Source organism: Musca autumnalis, unplaced genomic scaffold (assembly GCF_047663935.1).
Source record: "Musca autumnalis isolate F117 unplaced genomic scaffold, ASM4766393v1 scaffold_1, whole genome shotgun sequence".
NCBI classification, from domain to species: domain Eukaryota; kingdom Metazoa; phylum Arthropoda; class Insecta; order Diptera; family Muscidae; genus Musca; species Musca autumnalis.
In genome coordinates, this window is record NW_027411644.1 from 294907943 (window position 1) to 294927894 (window position 19952).

General features: G+C 37.3%; 1 protein-coding gene across 1 annotated transcript in view; it reads left to right on the forward strand.

Annotated features, from left to right (window-relative positions):
• Positions 1-14596, forward strand: part of Cad89D (cadherin 89D) — a 35422-nt gene extending 20826 nt beyond the window's left edge. Inside the window, exons 8-15 of the mRNA XM_073964264.1 lie at positions 5092-5160; positions 5239-5502; positions 5993-5995; positions 6261-6430; positions 6966-7266; positions 13384-13542; positions 13616-13852; positions 14223-14596. Coding sequence (XP_073820365.1) covers positions 5092-5160; positions 5239-5502; positions 5993-5995; positions 6261-6430; positions 6966-7266; positions 13384-13542; positions 13616-13852; positions 14223-14580 — 1561 coding nt within the window. The 3' untranslated portion in view covers positions 14581-14596. The remainder of the gene's footprint in view (positions 1-5091; positions 5161-5238; positions 5503-5992; positions 5996-6260; positions 6431-6965; positions 7267-13383; positions 13543-13615; positions 13853-14222) is intronic.
• Positions 14597-19952: the final 5356 nt, after the last annotated feature.

Sequence of the window (19952 nt, forward strand, 5' to 3'; positions counted from 1 at the left end):
ATGGATCAAATCGGTTACTTCCTTTCAAAAGTTACCGTGCGCACAAATTTCACGAACATTTTCGAACTTTTGAGAGGGAGGTACCTGTAGGAGTACACCGATATGGCTCATCTTCGGACTTAAATTAAATTTGGATAAAATATTACGAAGGCTAAATGTTGGACCAAATTGGTTGATCCGTTTGAGAGTTATCGTGCGCTCCAGTCAGACAGACAGACGAACGGACCTTGCTAAATCGACTCCAAATTGTCTGAAACGGATTTCGTACAAACACACATGGAGTTTAAAACCATTATTTCGATGGGCACATTTTGTCCGTGTATATACTAGAGTGGTTTTAAAAAAATCGATGTCGGATTTTTTTAGGCGGCACCCCCCAAAAGTGTTTAGTTTAGTTAGATTTTAAGATTGCCAAAGTTTGAGCACAATCGGAATATATTAATACGTGCCACTGGGGCCTCAAAGTTTCCATTCCTATATGTAGCTAATATTAAAATCCAAGCCGAGCCACAAACAAAGAACTGTTAAATTTTTTTAAATTTATGTGCTGCTGCGAAGAGTGTTTTAAGAAACCACGAGCGTAACATTCCCCCCCCTTTACCCTCTGGAGGGGGTATACGGTAAGAATTCTTTTATGCTGTTAATACAAAATGACATGAACAAAGGTCGCGATTATGTTATGATGCAAAAATAGGCTTGGGGAAACAAAACAATCTTTAAAACAACATAAAATCCAACCAATTTAGCTGATTAAAAAAAACAATATTTTTGTCTGAAAATTGGTAAAATTTTTAATTTAGATCTTATAGCGTTTTTCCTCGTAGACACATACTGCCCACGTAAGTCGTATATGGACGAAGAATTCTTGATCTTTCCATTGATGCCAATTATGTTAATGTACACGGTCAGATAACAGAGTTATACCCTAGTATATCCATAGAAACAATATTCTAGAGCAGCCTTATTCTGCGACCCACCATTTATAGTCTGGCACTAGATGGCAGCTGATTTTAATGCTGAATAATCTTAAACCTTTGACTTACTTTGGAAAATTATTCCCGAGGTGGGCACTGGTGGGCATCATGACTAAAACCTTAAGTCAAATTTAAGAATATGATAAAATTGGCATTACAAAATACACTAAGAAAATATACAGCTAACTAGAATTCCACAACACGCGAAAACACTATTTTTTAATGAAAACTAAGCTATTACCTCCTTCTTCAAACTACACTATAATACTTTGCCATACCTATTATTTTCGCGATATTTTGAATACATTTAATTGCACTTAAAATATAGGTTGTACTGACAACAAAAAATATTAGTCAAATGTTCAGACTTTTGAAGCTATTCTTAAAAAGATCGCGTTCGAATGAAACAAAAACTAATATATTTTTAAAAAGGTCCATGTCATAGCTGTCGGAGTTGCCAGATGTTTTACCAAAATTTTGACATCCATTTTTTTTATTTTTTTTTATTTTTTATTTTTGGCCAATGGGTGGATCCACTGTGCGAGGGTATATACACTTTCATACGGGCAAAATGTGGCTCATCGAAATAATGAGTCGTGTTCCTTTACGGACCTGAGGTTACCAGTTTTTACCACTTCTTACCCCCAAAGTGTTCCCTTACTTTAAAAAGCATACAATTTATATGAGAGCAGTTCACCACTTTTACCATTTTTGCCACTGTTACCATTTTTAAAAGTAAAGGAACATAACAATGGTTTTAGACCCCAAGTATGTTTGGACGAAATGTGTATCAGACAATTTGGAGTCGATTGAGCAATGTCCGATCGATTCGATCCAAAATTTGGCTTTCGTAATATTTTGTCCAAACTTAGTTTAAGTTCAAAGATGGGTTATATCGGTCCACTCCTTCCGGTACCCCCCACAAAAGTTCGAAAATGTTCGGAACATTTTAACGTACGACAACTCTTGAAGAAAGTAACCGATTTGGTCCATACTTTGCAAATCGTGAAATGTCTACCAGACTTAGATGAGTTTCCAATATGGACTCAATCCGTCCACTCCTTCGGGTACCTCCCACACACAACTTGGGATAAATTCAGTTTAGGACCTGCTCTCAAATCGCTTTGATTTTTGTTCAAATTTTGGCCTTAGTAATATTTTGTCCAAACATAGTTTAAGTTCGAGGATAAGCCATATCGGTCCACTCCTTTAGGTACCTCCCCCACAAAAGTTCAAAAATGTTCGGAAAAATTGTCGTACTTGGTCCATACTTTACACATCCTAATATATCTACCAGATATAGATCAGGTTCAAATATGAACTATATTTATCCACTACAACCGGTACCTCCCACACATAATTTCGGATAAGTTCACCTTAAGACCTACAATCGAATCACTTTGATCTTTGGTGAAGCAACTTGCATTCGCTGCATCAATTACGATGGTACAATAGTTTTCAGGGGCAAGTCTATACTTCATGAGCAAACAGTCCGAAGGGTGTAAAAACCCCCTATGGCACCATAATGGTCAATGTCGATCCATTCCTTTAAGTATCTCCTCCGCAAAACTTTTGATCTTTAATCCTAATCAACATTTTTGTCGGTCCATACATTCAAAATTTTTAAAACCCCCTAAATACATACTTTTTTGGGATAAAATTGTTTCAATATACTCAGGCTGAGGGTATATCTCTGTCAGCAAAGCTGACAGATTCTTTTTACTTGTTAAAGTAGAGCTTTATTATTTGGTATAGAATTTTCTATTATTTTGGTATTGAAAATGGACCATGTCGGTCCACGTCTTCATAAAGTCCTCAGAAATGAAAGAAATGGCTGAAATTGGATATTTAATCTTCTTTGGGGCGACAAAAATGTCTACCGGAAATTTGTCAGTACAGGTCAACGTTTTGATATAGCCCCTATTGAACAGTACCTCCCTATTTTCAAGTTTTTACACTCATTTTCACAACGCCAGGACATGTCCACGTTCGGATATAGCCCTCATAGAACGACATTCGGTATTTCCAGATTTAAGTCGCATTATTTTACAGAAATGGCTGCAATTTAGAATTTAGTCTTCTTTGGGGCTACAAAACCTTCCCCTAAAATTTGTCAGTAAACGCTTTGTTATAGTCTAATATACAGAACGGTAGATTAAAGGTTTTAGCCTCGTTATCTCATCGAAATGGCTGAAATTTGGTATTTAGTCTTATTTGGAGCTAAACAGATTTCCCCTCGAAATGTGTCAATGATATAGCCCTCATTGAACGTTGCATCCTGTTTTCGATATTTTGAAGGTTTTTGCTGCATTATCCTACAGGAATACTCGTAGTCGATACAATGTGTTCCTTGGAGTTATATAGCATTCCTTCAAAGAATTGTCGGTAAAGTTTCATGTACTGATATAGCCTCCATTCTAGGTACCGCCCGATTTTCGGTATTTTCAAGGTTTCACCCGCATTATCCTAGGTGCATGGGTAAAATTCGATATATAGTCTTCGTTGGAGCAATCCAGCATTCCTGCAAAAAATTGTCTGTATAGGTACACGTTTTGATGTGGCCTCATAGATGTTACCTCCGGATTTTCGGTATTTTCAAAGTTTTAGCCACATTTTCTAATTATCTTTCCTACCGAATTTACTGAAATTGGCATTTAGTATCCGACATGTGTATAAAATATGCCTGCAGAGATTTATGGGTTTAGTTCAGAGCTGCTCTTCTTTGCAAAGACAGTATACTCAGCAATCCCACTGAGTTGTCTTTGAATTTGCATTTCTCCCTTGCGTATAGGGTGTCCAAAACCGAAACCGGTTAACCGGTTAACCGGTTTTGAGTTACAAAACCGAAACCGGTTTTCGCCAAAAACGTCATTTTCGGTTAACCGAAAAAACCGGTTATTTGTGTCGGTTAACCGGTTTTAAAAAAGTAGTAATATTTTTAAAATTTCATTACAATTGTATTCTTGAAAGTAAAATAAACTTAACTGACAAAAGGTACGGAAAAATTATACATGTCAGATACCTTTAAACTTCACAAATATTTTGTGCAAAATGGCAGAACTCCAATATAGTTCAATTGAACGATCTATGAAAAAACTGCGTATACGTAATAAATCACGGTTGTTTGAATGACGTTATTCATACGCTTTTGAATTAGTACAGTAAACTTAGAACTTGTCGAATTTAAGGTTCTAAAGGGTAACGATAACAAAATGCATTTTGATTCTGGCACTATAATTTGAGGTTCTCAACGCAAGAAGGAGAATCCAGACTTAATAAAATGTAAATTTAATTCCTTTGGTACACAATCTTATATTTGTAAGGGCTTTTACTATTCTTAGAGCACAATTTCTGTCTTATCTTTGCTGTCTCCACTTTAAGGTTGAATGTTAAATAACAAGGATATTATCAGATAATTATATAATAACGAATTAGTTATACTTAATTTACCCCTTGCCGCACATTTTTAATCAAATATTTATAAATTATGAGCAATTTTGTACCTATTTTACAAAACCGGTTTAAACCGGTTAACCGGTTTTGAAAATTTTTGAAAACCGAAAACCGGTTTTTGAAAAAACTGAAAATTTCGGTTAACCGAAAACCGTTTTGTTTGAAAAAACCGGTTTTTTGGACACCCTACTTGCGTACACTATTCGTGAACCAAACAAACAAAAAACATCAGTTGGTTGTTGCTTTTTTCACTCATACATTCAAATATGCATTCGTTTTGTTTGTATTCCTATGTCCGGCGCTGGTTTAGATGCAGGTTTTAATATAGCTCCCATTGAAGAGGTATCGCGAGTTCGCACATTGGTACCACTCGATTTGGAGTCTTTAAAGGATTTGTCTAACGTAGTTACTCTAACTTAGTATTTGGGATTCTCAATCGGTAGGAAACCTCCTCGCAGAAAGTGATCAATATTTGCAGGATCATACTTAGGTAAATATCCAATAAGAAGTTCCCTCTAGATACCTCTCCGAAAGAAAACTAATTGTTCCATTTTACTTCAAAACAACTCGTAAACAATTTTCGACCCGGCCGAATTTAACTCCTTTCTTACTACTTTGTTTATAAAAGAAAATCATTTAACAATTTATGTAATTTCTATTTCAGAACCGATGCCTACATTTATGCTGTGGATTATCGAACAAATTCAATTGTCGAAATGGAACAATTGCAAGAGTAAGTTTAACACAATGTTGCCCAAATGAAGCACTTCCATATGAACACCCTTCTTTCGTATTTCTTTTCAATCCATAGGTCATTGGCAACAATACAATTGGACACATTGCAATTGCATCAACAACAACAGCTGCAACAAAATGCCCAAAATGGCTATTGGGATATTAGCAAGACAATGCCGCGCATCATTGAATTGGCTGAGTTGGGAAAAGTTCCACACAAATCAACACACAGTGCCAATTTCTGGGGCAGTTTGGAAATCGTTGCCATTGTGCTGGTGGCGTTTTGTGGCGTGGGATCCGTGCTGACCGCCTTGTGTTTTATGTGTATGAGGCAAAAACGGTAAATTGATGATGGTTAAATAGAACTTCAATACTTACACACACTCATACATACACCTTAAAAAGAGACTGAATTGAAAGGAGAAAGAGATCTTATTTTTATAGATTTTTTTTATAAAATACATATTAAGAATATTGTCAATAAGTTTGCCATAGCTTCAAAAAGTATTTAAGTCAATAAAACAGTGTGACATTTTTAAAAGTCCATATGGTGGAGTGTTGTTTTTCATTATGATGGTTATGGTGCTTAGCAAATCAACTGATTTTGCTTGATTGATTGGTGATTGAGACATCGATGATCTTCGCAAGTTATCACGTTGCAAAAGATCGGAAAAAGTACCACATGTTTTGCACTAAAACAAAAAATAACGGTACTTTTTTTTATTGCACACCATATTTGCGAAACATTTAACCTCAATCTCATCAAACACTACATAACCATGTTGCAAAGAACAGATAACAACTCTATTATTTTATGGACTAACTTCAAGCAAGTCTCAGAAACTATTTCAATAATGCAAACAATTTATGTGTATGTTTGAGTGTGTTTGTGTATTAATTAAGCTAGTAAACCTGATTTGTGGTTCTAACATCGCCATCTCTAGAATGTTAGAACATTTTATGTTCTCCTTTCCAGGTTTGGTTGCGAACAACATCGTTACAACATTAAGAACTATTATTGATTTCTTTCTTCCTCTAAATTTGTTCTCATTTTTCATGTTCTCTTTTTATTTATTGTCCGTCTTTTTTGCTTTGCAGTGGTTTATGGTCTCAACAGGAATTTCCATCATCTGAAACTGGTTTAACATATACCATAGCACGTGCTGGCCTGGATACTTGCCGTAGACGCCGTCATCGGACACATCAACAAGCTGTTGCCGCACAAGAACAACAATTGCATCAACAGCAATTGCAACGACAAAGTCAACGTAAGTACCATTTTTTTTCTTCTAAGAAAACTTCAGCACCGCTTCAAGTTGATGAATGGTTTTGATCTACATTTAAAGAAAAATTCTGTAACTGACAAGAAGAACTGTGTCAAGGGTATCTCGTGTTACATCTAAAAAAAATCGAAATAAGTCAATCGTTTGTTTTCTTTGGTCAGCTGTAAGTCACCGTAGCAAAACCTGGGCTGCAATATTTGGTCATAGCCAAATTGATAATTTGGGCTGCTGGTTGTGCCGCGGCTTTTATTCACAATAAATTTGCGGAGCCCTAAGAGTTTGGCACTGGTACTAACTTATCGACACCCTTACTATTATTTGGTCAAGAAAACTAGCCGAAATATTGCTAAGGCGCACAGTGATTCAGTATCGTTTCTTCCATTCCATAACTTCTAAACGGAGCTACACCAAACCTAAATACACATTTGACAATATGCACAGCCAAATGTTGATAATTTCTTTCCTGGAATGATATTACTTAGTATTATGTTATAATAATCTTTTTATGTTTTACTTCTAGAATCGCTATGTTCTTCGGGTAAAACCCAATCCACAGCATTGGCAACACAAAAACTACAGTCGACACCAGAACCTGAATGGACGACACAACAACAGAAATCACAAAGTCTGCAACAAAGCCTAAAACAGACTCCATCAGCAAATAGTCCACATCAGCATCAGCACTTTCATCATTCGCATTCCCATTCACACATACATCAACATCAGCACCAACATCAATCGTTGCCATCGCTACAGACGCAACAGCAAACGCATCATTTTTTGCCACAGGTGCAGCATCATCATCAGCATTTGAATAATGAGTAAGTATAATTTTCTTCTTTGATTCATTTACTTTTATAAAAAAAAATGGAGATTATTCGTCATAGACTTCTGAAAGTATGGACGAGGTAATGGTCAAATACGAGTATTGTATTTTGAAGTGACTTAAACCGAAGTGCTTGTTATAGTAACGCAAATTTGTTTGAATATCGACTTCAGTTATCTGTTTCTAATGTTTCTGTGTCCACATTCACAAATTCTCCAATCTGGACTGGCTGTCTCCATAAAGAGTTTTGAGACCGGTGAGTGGGTCCGGTCCCAGTCCACATGCAGGGTATTGTAATGGTTTATGTATAGAAAAAAAAACTAGTAAAACAGTATCAGTCGGCTTTGCGACAGAGGTATACCCTCAGCCTGTGTGAATGGAAATCCTCTTTCACAACAAGTAAAAAAGTATCAGTCGGCTTAGCCGACGGAGATATACCCTCAGCCTATGTGAATTTAAACTTTAATCCACGGACAGATATAATGTATTTAGGGTCTTTTTAGATATTTGTCACCCTTTTTGGACATTTGAACTTGCCGACAATAACGTGGATTAGGATTAAAGTTCAAAAATGTTGCTGAGGAGGTACTTAAAGGAATCCATTATAGAAGTGAATCATGTTTTGAGAGTCATATCCTTTTGAAAGATAACGCACCACTAGTCATTTCAGTGGGTCAGGAAGCATGGGCTTGTACGTGGAACACATAATATGGCTGCAAACAGCAACACAACGAACAGTATCGGTATACATTTCCAAAGGATCTTCGAACAGACCCTAAAGAACACTTAGACACAAATGTTGAAATTTTGGACCAAATCGGTTGATCAGTTCGAGAGTTTTCGTGCTCTCCAGCGACTACATATGGTGTCATAGGGGGTTTTACAAATTTCAGGCGGTTTTCTGAAGAAATATGGAGTTACCCCTATAAAACTTTTAGCGTCGTAATTGGGTCAGCGAATGCAAGTTGCTTCAACAGAAATCAGAGTGATTCGACAGCAGGTCTTAAGGTGAACTTATCCGAAGTGTTGTATCGGAAGTACCCGAAGGAGTGGACAAATATAGTCCATATTCAAACCTGATCTATATCTGGTAGATATATTAGGATGTTCAAAGTATTGTCCAAATCGGCCATTCCCTTCAAGCGTTATCGTGGGCACAATTTTTCCGAAAATTTTTTAACTTTTGTGGGGGAGGTACCTGAAGGAGTGGACCGCTATGGCTTATCTTCGAACTTAAACTAAGTTTGGACAAAATATTACGAAGGCCAAATTTTGGACCAAATCGGCAGATCCGTTCGAGAGTTAACTTGCGCTCCAACCAATACGCACGGTGTGACTGGGTCTTTTTTTCGCATTTTTCAGGCTATTTTCTCAGGAAGTATGAACTTGCCCCAGATGAAACTTGTACCGTTGTATAGGGGGCAGTAACTGCAAGTTTCTACAACAAATATCAAAGCGATTCGAGAGCAGGTCCTAAACTGAACTTTTCCGAAATTTTGTGTGGAAGGTAACCGAAGGAGTGGACCGATTGAGTCCATATTGGAACCGTATCTAAGCCTGGTAGAAATTTCACGATGTGCAAAGTATGGACCAAATCGGTTACTTCCTTCAAGAGTTATCGTGCGCACAAATTTTCCGAACATTTTCGAACTCTCGGTTCGGGAGTTGTCGTGGCCGGCCGTAGGGTTTTTTATTACAGTCATCGGGTTATTTTCTCAAGAAGTAAGGACTTGCCACTGAAAAAACTTGTACCATCGAAATAGGTGACTTGAGGGAAAGCTGTTGCAAGAAAAATCAAAACTATTAGAAAGGAGGTCCTAACCAGCAATTTTCCGAAATTTTGTGTGGGAGGTATCCGAAGGAGTTGTCATATATAGTCCATGTTCTAACACGATCTATGTCTCGTAGAAATACTACGATGTGCAAAGTATGGACCAAATCGGTTACTGCTTTCGAGAGTTATCGTGCGCACCATTTTAGCGAAAAGGTTGGAACTTCTGTGAGGGAGGTACCCAAAGGAGTAGACCGATAAGGTCTATCTAAAAACTTGATTTAACTATGGGCAAAATATTACGATTGTCAAATTTTAGACTGAGAGTTCGAGAGTTAACGCGCGCTCCATCCACAACACATGGCGGCATTGGGGGTTTTTATAGCTTTCAGGCCATTTTCTCAGGAAGTATGGACTTGCCCCTAAAAAAACTTGCACCGTCATAATGGAGGCAGCGAATACAATTTGTTACAACAAAAATCAAAAGGATTCGAGAGGAGGTCTTAAACTGCACTTTTCCGAAATTTTGTGTTGGAAGTACCCGAAGAAGTGAACCAATATAATCCACATTCGAACTTTATCTATGTCTGGTAGAAATATTACGATGTGCAAAGTATGGACCAAATCCTTTAGTCCCTTAGAGAGTTACGGTGCGCATCATTTTTGCGAAAAAAAATTTTTAACTTTTATGGGGGAGGTACCCGAGGGAGTGGGCCGATATGGCCCAGAAAGAAAGAAGAAATTGTGAAATTAATAGGTAGATACCTACCAGTCCTAAAAAGTGGACCACTACGGCTAGATGTTTCCATAGTCTGTTGGATCTGCAGGACAAAAAGGTGTCGTGTGATGTGTGGTGACTGACCGCATTTTGCCCACGTGTCTGAGATCTCAAGATGTAGAAGGGAGACATAACTGTTTATGTACCTAGAGATGACAGAGCGACGATGGGAATGTATCTATCTGGTCTCTCTAGGTAGGGCCTTCTCATCGTCGCTTCTGGGTGGGGTCTCCCGCCGAGCACAACACTGCTCGCATATGATAATGTATAGTCATCTACCACCCTTGTATGTGCCTGCTTCAGGGCATTTTATTTGTCATCATTTGAGGGTTTTGGAGGTTGTGTCTTGCAGCTACTTACGGAAATCGTATCTGATCGGGATCTGGGGGGGTCTATTTCAACTTTAAATATTGGGGTGGTCTTATTTATTGCATTTGACTGCATGTTGCCTCGTTAGTAACATGCAGTGGAATCTCACCGGGAGTATTTTAGCTTCGTGATGAAGGGGTTCTTCCGGGACCTTGGTATGGCACCCGGTAGCAATACGCTGGGCGGTATTCTGCACTGTCTAGAGGTTTCTCCATTCGCAGAGACCAAATTGAGGCTACGCAGGCCAATAGGGGGAGGTCAATTGCTTTATACGTGGTCAGTATGTTATCTATGTCTTTCCTAGTGATTTTAGTATTCCATTTTTTACCTACGTTCCCAGCCACTATCTCAGCATGTTTACAGAAGAGTTACAGGTTATCGAATGATACCTTATATTTTAGGGGCTTGGTCGTCGGCATAGCCTGTCCGCGATGTGGATATTTAATTCGGCGTTTATCTTTTTGTCCAGAAATCAGTTTCTGTTAACCTGTTAAATAACTCCAGTAGGCCTTGTAAATGAGCTGTCTAGTATTACGCCAGAAACCGCGACAGGATGCTCTCGTTTAGGGTGCAGAAGTTCGTACCGTCTGCCTGTTCATTGGTGTCGTTTCCCCTGGCGTCACAGCCCAGCTCTGAATACCAGCTGCCTTGGTGCGCGTTTAAGTCCCCTAACAGAATTGTATTGTCGTCCTGTAGGAACGGGCTGAGTGTTGGCTGAGCTCCTGGATTGCGGCAAGTGGAATTCTCTTCCTATATAATCCGTGATTTCATTTATTTTTCTAATCAAGCTATAATAATTTCACTGCAGAATTTTTATGCCAGCATCAAGGTAAAATCTTCACCTACTCATGAAGACGTTTGGTCCACTGGTATCATGGTCAGGTTTGCATTTAATAGGTTTGAATATTCTTCCACTACGTAGCGGCGTATAGCTTACCATAGACCGGCCTATTGCTTTATAAGAGGTCAACAAGGTTGCATTGTCCGCATCCCAAATGCTTCTGGCCAGGGCGCTCTGATCTTGTCGCAAACAACTGTGGCTGCATCGGACGACTTCAACATGCAATAGAAGGTCACACCCAATATCTTAAGGTAGTCAGTGGTCAGAATCAGGGCGCCATCGACCAGTGTTTCCAGGGGGAGTCTCAATTGAGTCGTTAAGGTGATGAACAGGGTAGCAATGGATTTGGAAGTGGATATTTTCACATTGGGTGCCACCGTGGTGCAATGGTATGCACGCCCGCCTTGCACGCAGAAGGTCGGGGGTTCGATTCCCCGGCCAGGCAACATCAAACATTTGTCAACGGTGGCAAAATACCCCTCAGTAATGTTGGCGACATTTCCTGAGTATTTCAGCCTTGAAAAACTTCTCCACAAGTGGTGTCTTAAGACACGCCGTTCGGACTCGGCGATAAACAGTAGGTCCCATATCATTGAGCTAAATATGAATCGGGGTGCACTCATTGATATGAGAGAAGTCTCCCTTGTCCCGTATGGGATGTTGTGGAACAATGTTTTTTTTTTTTTTGTTTTTTTTTCACATTTCGCAGGTGGAAGAACTGTACTAAGACAGCTATGTAGACATTTAACCTAACATATATGTATGCCATCGATGATAGGATCCGCTACCACGATAGTACAAATATCCGCATACATTTCGATATCTGTATGATGTGGAGTTTCAGAAAGGTAAAGTTTAAATAGTTTGGGAGATATCACAGGTCTTCGACTTCTTATTTCTGAATCCCAAAAACGACTGGGGTCTACTCATACAGTTGATTCTCCAAAGTTTCAAACACGGCGGTAGGGGGAAGTCTTCTTCTATGTCCTCAAATAGCTTGGCATGATTGACGGTATCAGTGTGAAGAGTCACCATGACCCTTTAGTTGCATGATATGTTCTGGTTCAGCACTTCATATAGTATGTAATTCTATTGTGGTACTGCACATTTTACCGAATCGATGCTGGGCAACTAGGAAACAGCTTTTCATCATGGGGAGTAGTACTGCCTCTAGAAATCGGCCTATACGAATCGTCCCTGCGGCCATCCTTGCCTGGCTCAGTAGTGGGACCACCTGGCAACTTTTCAGGCTTGGTACAATATGTGTAGCTGAATCCCAAATACTTAAGGGAAAGCGGCCTGTACAAGTTGCCTCTGCTGGCATAATTGGCTGTCTTCAGTTGCGGGACCATACTGCCAACTTTCCAAGCTGCTGGTACAGTACGGGAGACTAACGATAACTTGAGGACATCTGTTGAATACTCAAGGGATATCAGCCTGTACAATTCGCTTCAGAGGCGGAGGATACTTGTCAATTACACTGTGTGTAATTTTTTGTGTCATGGAAAATTAACCATATTCTGACACCGCAGCGTAATGGAAGACGAAAAATAAGAAGACACGTGTCTCGGCGTTTTTCCCTGTTACTTCGAATTTCGCGGTTATGGGCCCCCAAAGACCTGAGGCCTTGATGTCAAAAAGGACCATTTTGTCAGGCTCATATCTTCTAAACCGCTAAGAATTTTGGTTTACTCGTGGAGGCAAAGTTGTAGCTCTCATCTCAAAGAATAATAATTGTGAAGACATAAAATCCATTCAACCTTATCTTCAAGGTCAAAATCGTTAAGGTCGAGTTTCCGTTACAATTTTTCTCAGATTTTGGCCTACAGATATCAAACCGATCAAAATTGAATCAAACAACCAACTACAAAAATGTACCTTAGATCTCAATAAACAACTTTCTAGAACATACGAACCCTGTAGAAATGGCTCTTAAAGGTCAAAATAGCAAAACAAATGCAATTTTTATTTTCTTTTTTCGGTTTCTGCTCCATAGAAATTAAATCATTCAAAATTCAAGAAAACATTCAACCACAATAATGTAGCGAATATATTAGTATACAACTTTGTGGAACATCAGAGCCCACTACGAACTGTTCTTAAAGGTCAAAATAGCAAAAAACTTTAGAAAATATTCGATTTGTATACTTTTTTCTCCGATTCTGGTCCATAGATACCGAACCTTTCAAAATTCAAGAATACAAGCAACTACAAAAATGTACCTAAGATCTCAGTTAACAACTTTCTAGAACATATGAACATTCTAGGAGCGGCCTTACTTCATTGACCCTAGACTCTAATTTTAAATAACATTGTATTCACTTGTTTTAACACTCTTCTCCGTATTCACTAGACCACGACCCCCACGAGAATACATTGATGTTCCTTTGCCGAAATCGGTTGTAAAATCCATAGCCTTAAGAAATGCTGAAGAAGAGGCCTCATCGCCATCACCTTCATCGCCGTTTGTGCTTAAATATAATGCCTGTCAACCGGTCAATAATATGAATATGTAAATATCTTTTCATCAACAGTATACATAAATTCAGTTTAAAATAAATAATTGTTTTCGTTGTTTTTTGCAGATCACCCCATTCATTTGAAACCTCCATGTTTTCACTGCATTCAAGTGGTCAGGATTCTGGTGTTGATTTTGTCAGTAGTCGAGAATTATATGAAACATCACCGGATTCGTTTGATTCACAGCAATCGAAAAAGCCGTCACACAAATCTTTGTGTCCGCGCCATGCCAAAGAACATTTGGTGCAGAAACAAAGCAAGCCGAGTGGTTCAAAATTGGATTTAAGCAATACAGATTCGAGGTAAGAGGATAATTTGTTGGTGTTTACCATTTGAGTGACTAATAAAATTAACTATTGAAAAAGCATAACAAACACAAATAACCCGCTTTGCTTGACTCATCTCAATCTTACACTTGGTTGGGTAAGATTGAGATAGATACTTATTATCAGCATAGAGAATAGGTAAATCAAAACTAAGGAACTTGAATACTTCTGTTCCTTAATAATATTAACTCTTTAGATTATTAGACGCATATTAATTATTTGTTAGTCATTTTTATTCACTTATTCCATTTGTTTAATTTTTTTAGCCTTAACAATTTGTTAGATTTCATTAATCATCAATCATCTGTATTTCCATTGCATTTTTTCTTCGTTTCTTTTTTTCCAGTGATAATTATGAAGATTCTTTACAGAATGATGATGCTCTAGTTGTGACCAATTGTCGTTCTCTGTGTGAACATCATCTTCAGCAACATCAACAACAGCAGCAGCAGCAACAACAACACCAACAGCTTCACCAAGAACTCTATCAGAATTCACAATTTGAAAAACGTTCCTGTGTTCGCCATTCTTTTTCCGGTGTCAAAGATGATCTAATGCAAAATTCACCGGGGATCTCGTTAAGGGCCCGAGGCCATATTTTACGCAATTCCATGAATGATTTGGAACAACGTTTACACAATTTGGAACAATCATTTAAACGACCTTTAGATTACAAAACGAAGGATAATTCATTGCAATTTTAGTTATATTATAGCGAAGAAAAACGAGTGTAATTTTATTTTTGTTGTTATACCATAAGCCATTGTTTAAGGAGTAAGCATTTTTGTGTGTATTTTATTTAAATTATTTCTGTAAGTTAATCCAAAGTATTAAAACAATTGTGTGCAATATTTATGCGATTATTATGATATTATGTAATTTTTTGTAATTATTTGATTGTAGATTAGTTGTAAAAAATGTAGATTTGTTTAATGTGTGTATATTTATGTATGTATGTAATTAGGGGTAAAGTACCTGTGAATAAAAAATAAAATATTTTATACCATATTTGAAATTTATTCTGTATTTATTTATTAGAGTCGTTAAGACAAAAATTCAGGAATGAACGGTTCTTCCAACCTATGATGGAGGGTAAAATTAACTTTGTCATTCAGTTTGTAACACATCGAAATATTCATCGAAGACCCTATATATATTCTTGATCAGCATAAAACTTAAGTCGAAATAATGATGCCCACCTCTCCATCCATACGTCCGTCTGTCTGTTGGAATCATGTTACAGTTCGCAAATTTAAGACAGAGCTTTATAGTTTGCTAAAGAAGTTTATATTATTCTTAGGATATATACTTGGTATTGAAAATGGGCTACATCGGTCCACTTTTGATATAGCACCCAAAGAACGGTAGCTCCTGATTTTTACACCCTCCAACATAGTATGGAGGGTATATTAAGTTTGTTTTTCTGTTTGTAATATATCGAACTAATCATTTGCGACCATATAAAGTATATGGTAATATTCAAAAAAGTTTTACAGTCGTTGAAGTTGAGGTTCACCATTTAATAAGTCGCGAACTGTTAAAATATTTTATAAAATATGAATACATTTATATATATTGAAGTGTTTTAGCTACGATCTCATAATATGGACCAGAACAAATAATTTTCGTGGAAGCTGCGCTGGTGGTAATATAAAAAAATGGGAAAAATGTGTTGAAGTTTACAAGTTTTTTTGTGTTCTTTCTTGATTTCTGGCCAAACCACGGAAAATTCAAACCTATGCTCAAAGAAAGAACTAAAGAATACCCCTTAGGCAATATGGTTCTAGTGTATGACTTTTCGATATATACACTGTATCCCCCTAAAATCGATGCTGACATTTTGATGTTTTGATTTCAGTGTTTTTCGAATTTTTCTCATAATTAGATGGTGCAACTAGATAATAATCGAAACTAGTTTATAGGATTGTAGAACTCGCGATTCCACGTCGTTCGATGTATATCTCATGAGTGTGCTCCGTACAGCTTCCTAGTAATAGAAGTCCAAAGGCGAAAAATTGGTCCGTAAATTTTCTGAAAAAACCTATTTTTTGGCTTTAAAATTTACAACTGTCGTACAGGTACCCCTGAACCCCGCGTGATTTTAGTTTTTTTTACGTGCCGGATCTAATGAGCTCTTCCGCGGTCAAATCCATCCACTAAAACGCCGGATATAGATACCTTGAAAGTAGGAAAATCTGCAAAAATATATTTTGACAATTCCGCGAGTTGAACCGCGATTTTCTTTGATTATTTTTACATAAATGTAATCCTTTATACGCGATTATTATATTTGCCAAAAAGGTGTGTCACAAATTACAAAGATTCGGGAGTAATATCCCTATTTATCCCAAAATAGAATGTGGTGGCACATCCGCAGTTCTTGACGAATCTGTCGTCTAAAATAATTTATATTTACGTATTTTTAATAGGGGGCCATTGAAATCGGATGCACCTTATAATCATATGCATATCGCGTAATTTTTGCCCACTTGAAAGTTTTTTGAATAGTAAGATGCAACTGATGGCACACTTTGGCCGCTGAATGAAACATGGGAAAATCCATGCATATTGATAGACATGGACCCCCTGTATCCGAAAAGCACATGCACCTCAACCGATTTAAACCAATTCGCGAATTATACGGTTTTTAACTTCTATGTTTTTTCTTTGATTGTAATTTCAATATTACTCTCTACTTCTTATTTCTATAGCTTATCACAGAAAGCAAATATACTTTCACGATGACTAATTACTTTTCTCGTAGAAGTTTAAGCAAAATACTTCAGGATTTGGATCGAAATTTAGCGAAATAATAGAATAACTCCCAACATTTAGTTTTCAAATTTTTCGTATTTAACCAAAAATATATTTTTGAAATAATTTCCAACAATAAGTTTCCGTTCTATGTTGTTGCTGTAATATGCAAGTTATAAACGCGATCTTTATAATTTTGGTCTCACATTTTTCTAGGCGTTGTCTAGATTCTGTACGTATTTTTAAATTATTTGTTAGAGATTTTTTGGACTTTGATTTAGAATAAATAAAATTTACTCCAAGATTTTAAATTTTCCGCGAAAATAAAAATAAATTTAGGAACTATTTTAGCATCTACGGATAGATATCACATTCTGCTAACGATTCATATATACATGTTCTTATTACAACTCAATAGGAATTTTTAAATATTTTTTCTTTACAAGAGAGTAAAACCGCATATAACTTTTGAGTGCAGCATCCAATTTTGTGAACGCGAACAGATTTGAAACCACGATTTTTTTCTTAACCCATGTACCAAAAATGGCGGATGTGCTCGCCAAAAAAGTTTTTAATTTTTTTTCTATGTAATTGTAAAGGAAATTTGAAATTTACCATATATATATTCTTGATCAGTATAAAATTCTAAGACGATCTAGCTATGTCCGTCTGCCCGTCTGTTGTAATCAATCTAGCGTTCGCAATAATTGAGCTAGAGCGCTATATTTTTGCACCCGAGTGTCTTTTTTCCATAGACAAGTTCAAAGATGGGCTATATTGGACCACTTTTTAGTATAGCCCCCATATAACGGTACCTCCCGATTTTGGGTATTTTTGGGATTTTAGCTACATTTTTTGACCAAACTACCTGTAATTTCACGTTTGGGGTTCCAAGTGGTCCATGTTTTGGTATAGCTTCATATAATCCCAATTTTCGGTATTTTAAAGATTTTAGCTAAAATTTTTGACCAAACTACCTATAATTTGACAGTTGAGATTCCTAGTAATCACAAAACATCTCCACCTAAAACTGTCAACATAGGTCCATGTTTTGGTATAGCCCCCATATAACGGTACCTCCCGGTTTTTGGTATTTTGAGGATTTTAGCTACAATTTTTGACCGAACTACCTGTAATTTGAGAGGTGAGATTCCTAGTAATCACAAAACATCTCCACCTAAAACTTTCAACATAGGTCCATGTTTTGGTATAGCCCCCATATAACGGTACCTCCCGGTTTTTGGTATTTTGAGGATTTTAGCTACAATTTTTCACCGAACTACCTGTAACTTGACAGTTGAGGTTCCTAGTGATAGCAAAATATCACCTTCAAAAACTGTGAACAGAGGTCTACGTTTTGGAATAGCCCCCATATAACGTTACCTCCCATTTTCGGTATTTTGATTGCAGCTACATTTTGCGACCGAACTACCTGTAATTTGAAGTTTAAAGTTCTCAGTGGCCACAAAACATCTCAACAAAAAACTATCAATATAGGTCCATGTTTTGGTATAGTTCAGTTCAGTTCAGTTCAGTTCAGGACCTGCTCTCTAATCGCTTTGATTTTTGTTGTAGCAACTTGTATGCACTGCCCTTCGTACGACAGTACAGGGGCAAGTCCATACTCCCTGAGAAAAAATTACGCCATCGTAATATTTTGCGCACACCTAGTTTAAGTTCGAAGATAAGCCTAATCGGCCTACTTCTTCAGGTACCTCCCCCAAAAAAGTTCAAAAATGTTCGGAAAAATTTTGCGCACAATAACTCTTGATGGGAGTAATCGATTTGGTCAACACTTTACTCATCCTAATATATCCACCAGATATAGGTCAGGTTCCAATATGGACTCTATCGATCCACTCCTTCGGGTACCTCCCACACAAAATTTTGGATAAATTCACTTTAAGACCTGCTATCGAATCACTTTGATTTTTGTTGAAGCAACTTGCATTCGCTGACTCAATTACAACGGTAAAAGTTGTTTCGGGAGCAAGTCCATACTTCTTGAGAAAACAGCCCGAAAGTTGTAAAAAACCCCTATAGCCCCATATGTAGTGGCTCGAGAGCTCGAACCGAACAGCGTTTGTCCACACTTTGGATATTTCTTCGAATATTAGAAATTCGAAGGTGGTGCTTAAAGGTCCACTCCTTCCGGTATCTCCCCCACATAAGTTCGAAAATATTCGCTAAAGTGGTACGCGCGATATCTCATAGACGTAGCAACCGATTTGGTCTAAACTTTGGGTCTGTAATTGTTGTCGAAACTTAGTTTATGTTTAAATTTGGGCCCTATCTGTCCAATCTTTGGGGTACCACCGACACAAATGTTCAACATTTTTGTGTGGGTAAGGGTCTGTTCGAGTATCATTTGGACATTTTTACCGAAGGTAGGCTAGTATAGTGAAAAGCCCTATCTGTCGATATCCCCGCAAATGTTTGAGCTTTTATCCTATCCATATTTTTGTCGATTCATACGCCTACAATTTTGAAACCCCTCCTAAATACATGTTTTTTTTTGGAAAAAAATTATTTCGGTCCACACAGGCTGAGGGTATATCTCTGTCGGCAAAGCCGACTGATACTTTTTTACTTGTTATATTGTCCACGTAGGTCCATGTTTTGGTATAGCCCCCATTTAACGGTGCCGCCCCATTTTCGGTATTTTTGACCCAAGTATCTGTAATTCGAAAAACTGTCCACATAGATACATGTGTTGGTAGAGCCCCCATATTTCGGTTTTTTTCATTTTAGCTACAATTTTTGATCCAAGTATCTGCAATTCGACATTTGAGTTTCCAATGGTCACAAAACTTCTCCACCAAAAACATAGGTCCATACTTTGATTTAGTCCCATATAAGGTTCCCGACCAATTGAATATATTTTTTATGATTTTTTTTACCTCATTTAGGTATAAGAGGTCACGGAACATCTCCTCCTTAAAATTGTGGACAGGAAAGAAAATAATTATTCCGTTTTACTTCAGACACACACAACTTTCACAACTTTCCTATAAATAATTATCGGTTTAATATTAGGGACGTACGCATTATGTATTAAAAAAAAGTTTATTTTGTGCGGATTAGAAGTACATGAAAAGAAATGTCAATTGGACAAAATGTACGACATATCAAGGGTTTTCCGTGGAATATATATATCTCAAAAACCAATTAGAAAATTGTTTTACTTCCTTAATCAAAATTTAGTAGCCCTATTTTATATCAACTTCTTGCAAAATATTGGTAGAAAATAATGCAGAAACCATATTGTTGCACATCATAAAGTGCTAATATCTGCTGAATTTTCTCCTATCAGCAACAAATT